Below are 12,508 nucleotides of genomic sequence, written 5' to 3' on the forward strand. Positions count from 1 at the left end.
CTGCAGTCCAGTAGGTGTGTGAGTGTGTGTACATGTGTGTGCACGTGCATGTTCTGTGTGCACTGTGTGGGCCTGCATACAAGTGTGTGCTTGTGCATCTATGGGCACATGTGTGTGCATATGCATGCGTATGCGAGTGTCCTGTAGTTCAGTGGGGCGTGTGCACACGCTTTGTGTAAAGAGTCCAGGGCGGGGTCCCCGGTGCCCTGGGAGCGCATGGGGGCGGGAGAGGCGGAGTCAGCAGGCAGGGTGGTGGTGTCACGGGGGGCACACAGGAGCACGAGATGGCACAGGCGGGGTGTGGGGAGGGCAGGGCTATGGAGGGAGGTGCCAGCCTGCTCCTGCCCCAGCGGTGGGCTTAGGGCAACAAAGGTCACAACAGGGAGGTGACAAGCCTGGGGGTGGCGTCCCCTTAGTGGGACCTCCTTGTAGGTGCCTCTGAGGCACTCTCATGGGAAGGGTCCTGGGCTCCCCCAGCTTCGGGGCCTGGTCGGCGGAGCCAGAGGGGTGGGAGGGGTGGGAGGGGTGGGGCTGAGACCCAAGGCTGGGAGGGTGGGTGGGTGGGCGGCCCCCCGGGGGACTCTGGGGGCCTTGCCTCTGCCGAGGCCGCTGCTGGCTCCTGGGCTGGCCTCTGGGCGGGGCCCCTGTGGTGCAGGAGGGGAGGGGCCGGGTACCATCTGCCCCTGTCTCCCCACAGTGAAGAAGAAGCGGGCCTGGCACAAGCACGGCCCAGGGCAGACGCCCGACGTGAAGCCCGTACAGAACGGCAGCCAGCTCTTCATCAAGGAGCTGCGGAGTCGGACCTTCCCCAGGTGGGCGGTGGCGGCCTCGTCCTGGGGGGCCAGGGGCACGGCCTTCCCTCCAGGGGAGCGGCACAGCCCCCCCAAGCCCTAGGCGCTCCTGGCTCTGAGGCTGACCCCTTCCTTAGCACCTGGGGGACAGGTGTTGGGGACCCTCTTCCTCTGGGCTCGTGTATCCGCACCCCCACCTGGCGTGGCCCTTTCCACGGAAGCTTCCTGAGGGGAAGGCTGCTGATCTCAGGTTCTGGTGGGCGAGGAGTGGGGGCTGGGCTCCTGCCTAACACCACCCTCCAGACGTGGCCCTCTGCCCCCGGGCCTGGCAGGCTGTCCCCAGGTCCCCTTCTCAGAGCGCTGCCCGCGGGTGGAGGGCAGAGGGCAGGGGCAGGACCGGGGGACCCGGACTTGGAGGCGTGTGCCTTTCACGCTGCTCTGGCCCCCTCGGCCCCTCGGGGCGCGAAGACTTCTTGTTCGTCTGACAAAGTCTTTGCTTCTCCTCTACTTTTGAAGAGTTACTCACTGGACCCAGAATCCTGTGTGGTGGGTTCTTTCCTGTTAGCGCTTTGAGTGCCCCGCCCCGCTGCCGTCTTGCCTGCGGGTGCCTCATGAGGGTCCAGGGCGACTCTTACCCGTGACCCACGGACAAGGTCCCTCCCTCCTCTGGCTTCTTGCCTTTCCCTGACTTTTATGGAGATACAACTCCCGGACCTTACACTTCACCCATTTCCAGCGGATGGCTCGGTTCTCAGACGTGTGCGCTGCCAGCAGCCGATTTAGAACGTTTTCCTCACCCCCCCCCCCCCAGGGTCTATTTAACGTTCTGTCGTGTGGATAGACAGCGTGTTGTTTATCCGTCCATCCGCTGCCGCGCTGGGGTTCTGATCCCTGGCTGCTGCGGATGGTTCTGTGTAAACATTTTTATGCCAGATTCTGGGGGACATTGTTTTCCTGTTTTTAGGAGCAGTGGTTCCGTATTCAGTTGTCTGCGGAACCGCCAGACTGTCCTCCACAGTGTCACGGTGCTGTCGTCCCCGCCAGCAGAGCGTGAGGCCCCGCTGGCCCCTGTGATTGTCTGGCGTTTTAATTCTAACTGCGCTTACAGGTGTGAGGCTTTCTCCCTCCCTGGTCTGGGAGGGACCTCAGGACGAGTCAGGTTGAGCATCTCTGCTTGTGCGCGGTGGTCATTTCGTGTGTCTTCCTTGGAGAATTGTCAGTTCAGACCCTTTGCCTATTTTTAACTTTTGTGTCTTTTAATTATTGAGTCAGAGAATTTTTTTATTTTTTTACATTTATTGATTATTGAAAGACAGAGAAAGAGCATAGATAGGGGAGGGGCAGAGAGAGAGACACGCAGAATCTGCAGCAGGCTCCAGGCTCTGAGCTGTCAGCACAGAGCCCAATGCGGGGCTTGAACTCACAAACACTGAGATCATCACCTGAGCCGACGTCGGACACTTAACTGACTGAGCCACCCAACCGCCCCCAGAGAATTCTTTATATATTTTAGATACAAGTCTCTTAACAGATAAGTGATTTGTGAATACTTTATCCTGTTTTATAGACTTTTCACTTTCTTGATCATGTCCTTTAACGCACCAACATCTGTAATTTTGATGGAATCCAGTTTATCCATTTTTTATTTTGTTATTTGTGCTTTTGTGGTCATAGCTGAGGATCATTTGCCAAATCCAAATGTAGTTTTTAGGTCTCACAGTTTTGTCTTCGATATATTTTGAGTTAATTTCTTCATTTGGGTGAGATAAGGATCTTTTCTTTTCTTTTCTTTTCTTTTTTCTTTTTTTTTTGCATGCATCTCTCCATTTGTCCCTGCACAATTTGTAAAAAGACCATTCTTTTTCTATTAAGTGGTCTTGGCCCTTAGCTGTAAGTATGTGCTTTTATTTCTGGACACTCAGCTCTGTTCCACTAATCTGTGTTTATCCTTAGGCTGGTCTCACATTGCCTGGACTACTGGTCCTTTGTGGTACATTTTGAAATGAAGAAGTGTGAGTCCTCCAGCTTTGCTTTTCTTTCTTTTTTTATTAAACATTTTTTAAATGTTTATTTTTGAGAGAGAGAGATAGAGCATGAGTGAGGAGAGGAGCAGAGATGGAGACACAGAATCCCAAGCAGGTGCCAGGCTCTGAGCTGTGAGCACAGAGCCCAATGCAGGGCTTGAACTCATGAACCATGAGATCAGGACCTGAGCCAAAATTGGGCACTTAACCGACTGAACCCCCCAGGCGCCCCTTCAGCTTTGTTTTTGTTAACCGTTCTGGTCATTCTGGGTCTGTTGCTATTCTATATGAATTTTAGAATCATCTTGTCAGGTCTACAGAGAAGTCACCTGATTTGGACTGTGTGGATTCTGTACATCAGTAGAATCAGAGTATTACCATCTGAAAAATGCAAAATCTTCTGACCCGTGAACATAGATATTCTCCTATTAAGATCTTTTAAATTTCCTTCATCAGTGTTTAATAGTTTTCAGAGTTTTGTACTTCCTTTGTTAAATTTATTCCCAAGTAACTTACTCTTTTTGATGCTCTTTTAAATGGAATTGTTTTCCTAATTTTATTTCCAGAAGGTTCATTGCTATGGTACTAAAATGAATTGATTTTTGTATATTGATCTTGTATCCAGCAACCTTGCTGAGCTAGTTTATTAATTCAAATAGCTTTTTAGTAGATTCCTTACAACTTTCTATATACAAGATCATGTTATCTGTGAATAGTTTTCTTTCTTCCCTTCCAATCTGTGTTACTTTTTTTTCCCTTGCCTGATTGCTCTGGTAGAATGTTAAGCAGAATGTTGAGCAGAAGAGGCTGGACAGGGCCTCAGCGTTCTCAGGGCACCACACCTGGGGCAGCCTCCGTTCCACAAGTGTGGGCCGAGGGGAAGAAGGGAGCCCCCGTGTCTCGGCTGCCCTTGCCCAGGACTTACAATCGGGAACAGACAGCTGGTGCAGGATGACAAAGGCTGCCGTCCTGTTCCTCCAGGAGGAAAGCCCTCTGCCTGGAAGCTGGGGAGAGCTCCCACTCAGCTTTCCTATGTCCCTGGCCGCAGCCTTCCGGAGGGGGGCCTCCTCGCTGAGCCAGGGGGTGCAGGGAGGAACAGTCTTGGTCCATATGCCACAGGCACATGCCTTCCTGCCAGGTTTTCATAGACTTTCTCGACTAGATGTTTCTTCATTTGCTATGTGCTCTTAGAGCCCTTTCCAGAGGTTTTGAATAGTTGTTTTTCAAAATGATTTTCACCTCGGGTGAAGTCCCATTGGGGTGTGGGTCCACACTGTCCTCACACGGTCGTGCCGGAGGTAGGCCTTTCTCGTGTGGCCCTGTCAGGAGACTGCGTCTCATGTTTTGAAGCTTGGTCAGGACATGTCTAGGTATAGTTTTCAAGCATTTATCCTACTTGGCGCGGTCTGTTTTCTGGATCTGTGGTTTCACATCCGTCATTAATGTTGGAAAATTCTCAGCCATTATTACGTCAAATATTTCTCCTGCTCCTTTTCTTTTTATTTCTGGTATTCTTGTCATTCATATGTTGCTCTTTCTGTAATTGTTCTGTACTCCTGGGATATCCTGTTCCTTGCTTTATTCATTCTTTTTTCTCTTTATGTTTCAGGTTGAGCAGATTTTATAACTTAACTTCAAGCTTACAGAGTCTTTTCTTAGCCACATCCAGTCTACCGATGAGCCTCATCAAAGGCATTCTTCAATTCTGTTACCATTTTTAATTATTTCTACCATTTCCTTTTGATTCTTGGAGTGTCCACTTCTCTGCTTACATTTTCCTTTTGTTCTTGCATGTTGTCTACTTTTTCCATTAGAACTCCTATTAATCATAATTTAAAAAAAATTCTATCTTTAATGTTTTATTTATTTCTGAGAGAGAGAGAGACAGCATGAGCAGAGGAGGGTCAGAGAGAGAGGGAGACACAGAATCCTAAGCAGGCTCCAGGCTCTGAGCTGTCAGCACAGAGCCCGATGTGGGGCTCGAACCCATGAACTGTGAGATCATGACCTGAGCTGAATTCAGATGCTTAACTGACTGAGCCACCCAGGAGCTCCCCAAAAATTCCTATCTTGTAATTCCAAATTCTGTGCTATAGCTGAGCTAAGTCCTGATATTCTTGAAACTTTTTATTTTTAATTGAAATATAATTAACATATAGCATTATATTAGTTTCAAGTGTACAATACAGTGATTCAGTATTTCCACCCATTATTTAGTGCTTGTCGTGATAAATGTACCCTCAACCCCATTCACCTATTTCACCCATCCCCACACAGACTTTCCTCCAGTAACTACCAGTTTGTTCTCTGTATTTGAGTCTGGCTCTTTTGTTCATCTCTTTTTTATTCTTTGTTCATTTTTTAAAAAATTTATTTATTTTTGAGAGGGGGGGAGAGAGAATGAGTGGGGGAGGGGCAGAGAGAGGGAGACACAGACTCCGAAGCAGCTCCAGGCTCTGAGCTGTCAGCACAGAGCCTGAAGTGGGGCTCGAATCTGTGAACCACGAGATCATGACCTGAGCCGAAGTTGGATGCTTAACTGACTGAGCCCCCCAGGTGCCCCTGTTCTTCGTTCATTTGTTTTGTTTCTTAAGTTCCACATATGAGTCAAATCATACGGTATTTGTCTTTCTCTGCCTGACTTCTTTTTATTATTCTTAACATTATACTCTCTAGCTCTATCCATGTTGTTGTAAATGGAAAGATTTCATTCTTTTTTATGTCGGAGTACTATTCTAGTGTGTGTGTGTGTGTGTGTGTGTGTGTGTGTGTGTGTATACCACATCTTCTTTGTCCGTTCATCAGTCAATAGACATTTGGGCTCTTTCTGTATCTTGGCTATTGCTGATAATGCTGCTATAAACTTCAGGGTGCATCGTTTTGAAACAGTGTTTTCATTTTCTCTGAGTAAATACCCAGTGGTGAATTATGGGGCCACTGGGTAATTCTGTGTGTAATATTGTAAGGCGCCCCAGGCTGTTCCCCAGCGTGGGTGCACAGGTTACACTACCGCCAGCAGAGCACAAGGGCTCCTTTCTCGCCACAATCTCGGCAACACCTGTCCTTTCTTGTCTTTGTGATTTTAGCCCTTCTGCCAGGGGTGAGGTGATCTGCTCTGTGTCTTTAGACTATGGTTTTTTGCCGTGTTGTGCATCTTGTGATTTTTTGGTGAAAGCTGGACATGCTGTATTGAGTCAAAGGAGCTGAGGGGATTATGCAGTCAGAGTGAGGTTGGTATTGACCGGACTAGGGAGTGGGTTGTGTTCGCTGAAGATGTGGGTGCCAGACACGTGACTGTCCCCCAGTTTCCTGGTGTTTTCCTCCTCCCCTGTTCACGCTGGGCGTCCCTAACAGCTCCTTCTTAAATAGAATCTGCCCTGTGGCTCTCTCTGTTATACTCAGCTGTCACTATGCTGTTGTACGGTGGTCGGGTCAGGGGAGGGACACATTCTGTAATGGAGGGACACACCTCAGTGTTGCAGCGCCCCGAGGCTGGGCTGTTACCTTTGGAAGCGTCTCTTGGCCTTTGCTTTTCCTCTCCTCCCCTGAGACAGGAAGCTCGCGGGGGCTGCGGGGGGCACTTGCCCTTCCCCCGTCAGATGAGGGTCTGGTTAAGCAAGTGCTCCTGGAAGGTAGACCTTTGTTACAGACAACACTCGGAGTGTATTCACACATGGTTGGTGTCCCCCAGCTGCGCCTGAAATCGGTCAGATCTTCACCAGGAGAACCTGGGGGTAGAACCCATGGAAGTGTGGGTCTCCCCTGAGGCCGGGCCCTATGAGTTCTTAACTCTGAAGCTAGTTCACACCCAACCTCTGCACTTTGTCAGAAATCACATTACTTATTCCTCCTGGCTACCGCCTCCAGCCACCTCTGCTTCAGGTAGGGTCCTCTCTGTATTTGCCTGTCTCCCGAGATTTGGGGGGGGGGGGTTGCCCTGTAACCCTGATTTTCAGTGACTCTAATTTCAGTGACAATTCCTTGATTTTTAGTCTGTTGAGCTTTTTTCTTGTTGTGAGGACAGGAATGACCATTTCTGAGCTCTTTACGTGTTGGAGTTGAAAACAGAAGGTCCACATTACATTAACCCCTTCTCATTAATTGGGGTGTCTTTTTATTGTTGAGTTGTAATAGTTCTTTACATATTCTAGATACTTGCCACTGGTCAGATACTTTTCTCCTGTTCTGTGGCTGCCTTTCCACTTTCTTCATGGTGTCCTTTGAAATGCAAATGTTTATAATTTTGATGGAATCAAATTCATTCATTTTTGTTGTTGTTGCTCATGGTTTTGGCTTCTAGGAAACCATTTCAGATTCCAGGTTGTGAAGATTTATGTCTGTGTCTGTGTTTTCTTCTGAAAATTTTACAGTTCCAGCCTTTATGTGTAGGCCTTCAACTCATTTTGAGTTAGTTTTTGTATACGATGTGAGGTCGGGGTCCCGCTTCATTCTTTTGCATGTGGACGTCCTGTTCTCTCGTGCACCGTTTATTGAACTAACTTTTTCCCCCACTGAGCTGTCCTGACGCTCCCGATGAAAGAGCAGTGGCCATAGATGTTTGGGTTTCTTTCTGGATACTGGGTTCGGCTGCACCCAACTTCTCTCTTCTCGTGCCGGCACCACACGGTCTTGATTACCTTAGCTTTGGAGTGAATTTTGAAGTTGGTAAGTGTCTTCCACTTTGTTCTCTGGTGGAAGACTGGTTTGGTCACCCGGGGGCCTTGCCCTTCCCGTCGGCTTTCCAGGTTCAGCCTATTTCTGCAAAGACGTCAGCCAGTGTTGTGACAGGGATTGTGTGAATTCCGAAGCCAAATTTTCTCTTATTTCTTGAGTCCTGTTTCTTTCCTCTAGATTTGATTTCTCTCTGATTGAATTATAACCTTCAGTGGTTCAGTAAAAGCCTATAGAAATATTCTGTTTTTGAAAATGTTTTCATTTCATCCTTGGTCTTAAATGATTCTAATTTTCTAAAATGAGTCTAAAATTTTAGAGTAAAAGCTATTTTCCTTGAATTCTTTGAAGATACTATTATTCTATTGTCGTTTGGCATTTCCTGTTGTTCCTGAGATGTCTGTGGTCAGTCTAGTGGCTGCTGTTGGTTTGTTTGGTTTTGGTAAATAATCTGTTTTTTTCTCTGAAAACTTCTCACATTGTCTCTGACATACTGCAGATGAGCTACCGTGCCTCTGGAAGTGACTTTGTTTTTATTAATTCTACTCAGGACTCAGTAAGGTCTTTTAATTTGAGGAATAGTATCTTATCTCAGTTCTGGAAAATGGTCTATTTTCTTTTTAAATAGCGTTTCCCTTTCAATGTAGTATTTCATCCCATTTCTCTGTATTATTTTTCAAGTATTTCATCAAATTGACCATTTTGTTTTCAGGCAGCTACCATTGAATGCATCCGTTGAGTTCTTAAATTTTTTTCAAAAGTGATGTTTTTCGTGTCTAGAATCTCTCCCTGGTCATTGTCAGTGTTGCCCGCTCTGACTTCTTCCCTCCCCGCTGTCGGCTGCGTTCTCCTGTCATCCCTGTGAGTGTGGTTCGTGTTTGTCTCCAACTCCCCTTCCCAGCCGTCCATCGTGCCCGCTCCTTGGACCTCGTTCTGACACTTGGTCATTCTGCCAGGCGGCCTGTCTGTCCTGGGCCAGGAGGTGTCCCCGCAGGACCAGTCAGTGTTTGTCTTTGCTGCATCCTCGTGGGCTTTGCAGTCCCAGAGCTGGTGCGGGGGGCGGTGTGACAGGAGGGCGTGGGCTTCCGTTTTGTCCGGGCGCCGTCTCCCCAGGCTGCCCCTTGGCCAGCGGCTTCAGCCTCCCTCTCCAGCCTCTGAACTCCTGACCTGTCCCCAGTCCATCTGTCCCACGTCAGCTGTGGGTCTGCCCCCCGCACACACCTGCTCTCCTCCAGCCCGTGGTCCCTCAGCCGTCCGCCGTTCCCTCCCCTGTTCGTCCCCCCTCTCACTCGCAGCTGCCTCCCCCTCCCAGCCTGCTCCCGCTGCAGCCCCTGCCCATCCACACAGCAGCCGGATCAGCCTCCAGCCCAAGCTGTCCAGTGGCCCCCTGGTGCCCTTGGCGGGAGGCGGAAGGCCACCTCAGCCACTGTGTGCTCAGCCCACTCGCCCTCTGCCCCCCGCCACCGGGCCCCTTCTCTCTCCCCACCCCTGGCCACATTCTCCCCACTCTCGGGCTTTGCTGGCACCTCCCTTCTGCCCGGGGCCCGTGCCTCTCAGTCCTGCACCCCTAGGCCTGGGCAGGCCGCCCTGACGCTGACCCCTGCCTGTGCCCCCAAGCTCCGCTCTCAGCGATGGGCTTACTTGCATGCTTGTCTGATGGGAGCCCATCTCCAGCGTCACACGCGGGCTGTCCAGCTGGGCCTCAAAGGTCCCGGTGCCCCGGGCAGTGCCCAGCACACAGCTGCCCGCCGACCCTGCGCTCGGCTTGTGCAGGGGGTGGGTTCTCCCCGGAAGGGGTTTGTCTGCATCTGCCGTGCCCTCGGGCCCAGCCCTCCGCCGCGCAGGGCCTGTTCTCTGCACGCATGGGACGGATGTTATGGAGGGCAGGCAGGGGTGCAGGGCAGGGGAAGGGTCCTGCTCACACTCTGCCTTTCTGTGCCCTGGTGGGAGGGTCGGTCTCCATGTGTCCCCCATCCTGGACCTTGAGGTCCAACGTCCGTGATGAATGTGTGGGGTGGCACCGCATCTGTCCGTGGCCGCTCCGTGGCCCCTGAGCGCGGTGCCGGGGGCGAGCCCTCCTCCCAGGGTGTGGGGGCTCCGGCTGCACGTCTCCGGCCCTGAGGCCCTATCCAGCCTGTCCCAGTGCTGCAGGGCCAGGACCCTGGCCGGCGTGACCTCTGACCCTCACTTTCCCCGCAGCGCGGAAGACGTGGTGGTGCGTGTGCCCGGCAGCCAGCTCACGCTGGGCTACATGGAGGAGCACGGCTTCACTGAGCCCATCCTCGTGCCCAAGAAAGACGGGCTGGGCCTGGCGGTCCCGGCCCCCACCTTCTATGTCAGCGACGTTGAGAACTACGTGGGTGAGTGGCCACCCTGGGGCCTGCTCGCCGTATGCCCTGGCTGGTCCCCGCGCCGTGTGAGCCGTGTGACACGGGGTCTCCGTGTACCTTCAGGGTGCTCTTCCTAGAATTAGACCCCTGTCCCACTAAAGTGGCCTGTGACCCTGGCCATCCCCCCCGCGCCCCCGTCAGTTATTGTGGTGCAAAACGGGGCTGCCTCGGGACCCTTTCATTCTCCCAGCTGCGAAATCCATTTCCACTGGGCGCTAACGGTGGTGGTGGAGGGCCCCTGAGGTTTGTGCTGTGTCCCCGCAGTCTCCCCTGGGCCGGCCTGGGGCCCCCTTCGTCTGCCCCGGGACCCTTCCTCTCTGGATCCCTCTGGTTCCTGCCGACGCTGCCCCGTCCAGCCTGGCAGCTCCCAGTGCTGTGGGGACCCTCAGTCGGGACCCCTCCGGGTGCAGGGAGGGCCCTGTGTGTGCGTGGACAGCGTCTGTGAGGCAGGGGCCACCGGCCCAGGCTCTGCGGCCCCCACGGTGGCTGGGGCTTAGGGTGTGGCCCGCACAGGAGGGCAGAGCCTGAGAAGGCAGATGCCCAGGCCCCTGTGGCAGGCAGAGAGAAGGGCCCCCGCCTGGGCCCCCCGTGACCCCGTGCCCGGCCGCAGCACCTGGAGTAACAGCTAAACTCTAGTGCACACCTGCCAGGTGCCGGGCGCCACGGGGGAGCTGGTGTGGCCCTGCCCCGGCGGCCACAGAGGGCGCGGCGGGCTGGCCCGGACACTGCCTGCTCGGCCGCGGTGCTGTCTGCGGGGGCAGCTTAGCTGACGGGGAGGCTTTTGTTGTAAACACTTTCCCTTCTCCTTATGTGTTTTTATAATGGGCCTTTTTACACACGCGCGCACAAATGTACACACCCAAAACAAGGGGCGTAAACGCCCCTGTGCCCAGCACTGTGCACAAAACCACAAGTTTTCAGCGGACTTTCTGTCTCTGCACCCAAAATCGAAAGCGAAGCTTTGGTCCGGACGTCGCTTCTCCCACGGCAGCCCCAGCGCGCGGCTCTGACGGACGATTTCACGCCGTGGCAGCCCCGGCTGCTCAGCAGCATCAGAGCCCCACTTCAGTCACCCGGGTGCCCCAGACGCCCCTTCCGGTTCGGCTGTTTGAATTGGAGCCCAGGCCAGACCCACACATTCGGTGTTTATGCCTCTTAGCACCTCCCCCTTCCCGAGGGTGTGGCAGGGGTGGGGCTGCTGGTCCCAGAGGACGCCCATGTGGGGGATTCGGCCGACTGCGTGCCCAGGGTGTCACGTCACTGCTCCTCTGTCCCCAGTGGTTCCCGCCCACCCGGACAGACGCTTAGACTTTCATTCAGGTGGACGGCGGGCCCTTCAGGGGCCGGGGCGCCTGGCCACCCGCACAGCAGTGCCTGTCAGCCTGCAGCTGGGGTCTGGGTGGCCCCTGGGGACCATGGGGGGACGAGGCCATTAGTCCTGTGCATCTTTGTCCCACTACTAATTGTGAGTCAGTGTGACGGGCTCACCCTCGCCACTTCCTGGATTATCTGGTAACGCCTGTTCTCAGCGATTTTTACCCTGAACTTCTCCTCATCAACTATAGAAAATGTGGGGGAAATTTTTTCCTTTAACTTACCAGTTTTCAGAATAATAAGCTGGAGCCTAGAAGTATAGGGGCTTTTGATTTTTTAATTCTTAAGATGTGAGTTTACCGCATGTTGTTTCCCTGGAGTTCCCGCCTGACGGGCATCCTCCTGGCCGAGGCCTGTGTCCCAGCTGCCTCCCTGCACCCCTGCCTCTCAGCAGGGAGCCCACAGGGTGGGGGGGGGCAGCTGCACCCCTGCCCCGCTCACTGCCCCGCCCCCCGCCCCGCCTGCAGGCCCGGAGCGGAGCGTGGACGTGACGGATGTGGCCAAGCAGAAGGACTGCAAGATGAAGCTGAAGGAGTTTGTGGACTATTACTACAGCACCAACCGCAAGCGGGTCCTCAACCTCACCAGCCTCGAGTTCTCCGACACCAGGTGAGGGCGCCGGGGGGCCACGGCCGCTCGGGGAGCAGCACACAGGTGGAGAGCGGCACGCGGTGCCGGTCTGTTTCTCTTCTCAAGACTGGAAGTGACACAGTGTGACAAATTCAGACAGAACATGAGCAGCCAAATGGGGCCTCCTCCTCCAGCCTGCCCCCCCCCCCCCAGAGAGAGCAACAGTGTGGCGTAGATTCTTCCAGAATGCAGGTGCTCACGCCCCATGACACTCCCGGAGACACTGACTCTTGTGCAGACGCCCACACCCCCACACGCTCCCACTCGTGTTGCACACACTCCCAGGGGCATCCTCGAACGCACACCGTCAGCATGGCGGGTCGTGCCCCCCACCCGCTCTTGCCGCGGTCCCAGCCTGAGCCCCTCGGGCCAGGCCTGCCCTGCTTGCTGCGGCTCTCAGGGAGGAGCGTCCTGCCCTGGGGCCGCCTGGACGCCGAGGCCCAGCTCCTGTGTCGTCAGGGGCTGGTCAGCCGCCGGCTCCGCCCCTTGTGCCCGTGGCCCTGCTCTGCCGCGGCCCCGCCTTTCCCGCTCCTCCGTCAAATCCTCGCGGCTCTCCAGCTGGCCCCTTGCTCAGCACAAGACCTGAGTTCTTGATGATGGTTTAGTTTAAGCATGATTCAGACCTTTT

The 12,508-nt window shown here is 53.6% G+C and overlaps 1 protein-coding gene across 2 annotated transcripts in view; it reads left to right on the top strand.

Moving 5' to 3' along the window:
• PHF2 (PHD finger protein 2) overlaps positions 1-12,508 on the top strand; it is a 74,316-nt gene that overhangs the window by 39,638 nt on the left and 22,170 nt on the right. Inside the window, exons 3-5 of one of the 2 annotated variants that reach the window (XM_039221437.1) lie at positions 698-812; positions 9,686-9,846; positions 11,718-11,859. In XM_039221437.1, coding sequence (XP_039077368.1) covers positions 698-812; positions 9,686-9,846; positions 11,718-11,859 — 418 coding nt within the window. The remainder of the gene's footprint in view (positions 1-697; positions 813-9,685; positions 9,847-11,717; positions 11,860-12,508) is intronic. The other variant, XM_039221438.1, reaches the window with a different exon arrangement.

This window comes from Hyaena hyaena, unplaced genomic scaffold (genome assembly GCF_003009895.1).
Source record: "Hyaena hyaena isolate Hyena2069 unplaced genomic scaffold, ASM300989v1 scaffold_987, whole genome shotgun sequence".
NCBI lineage: Eukaryota > Metazoa > Chordata > Mammalia > Carnivora > Hyaenidae > Hyaena > Hyaena hyaena.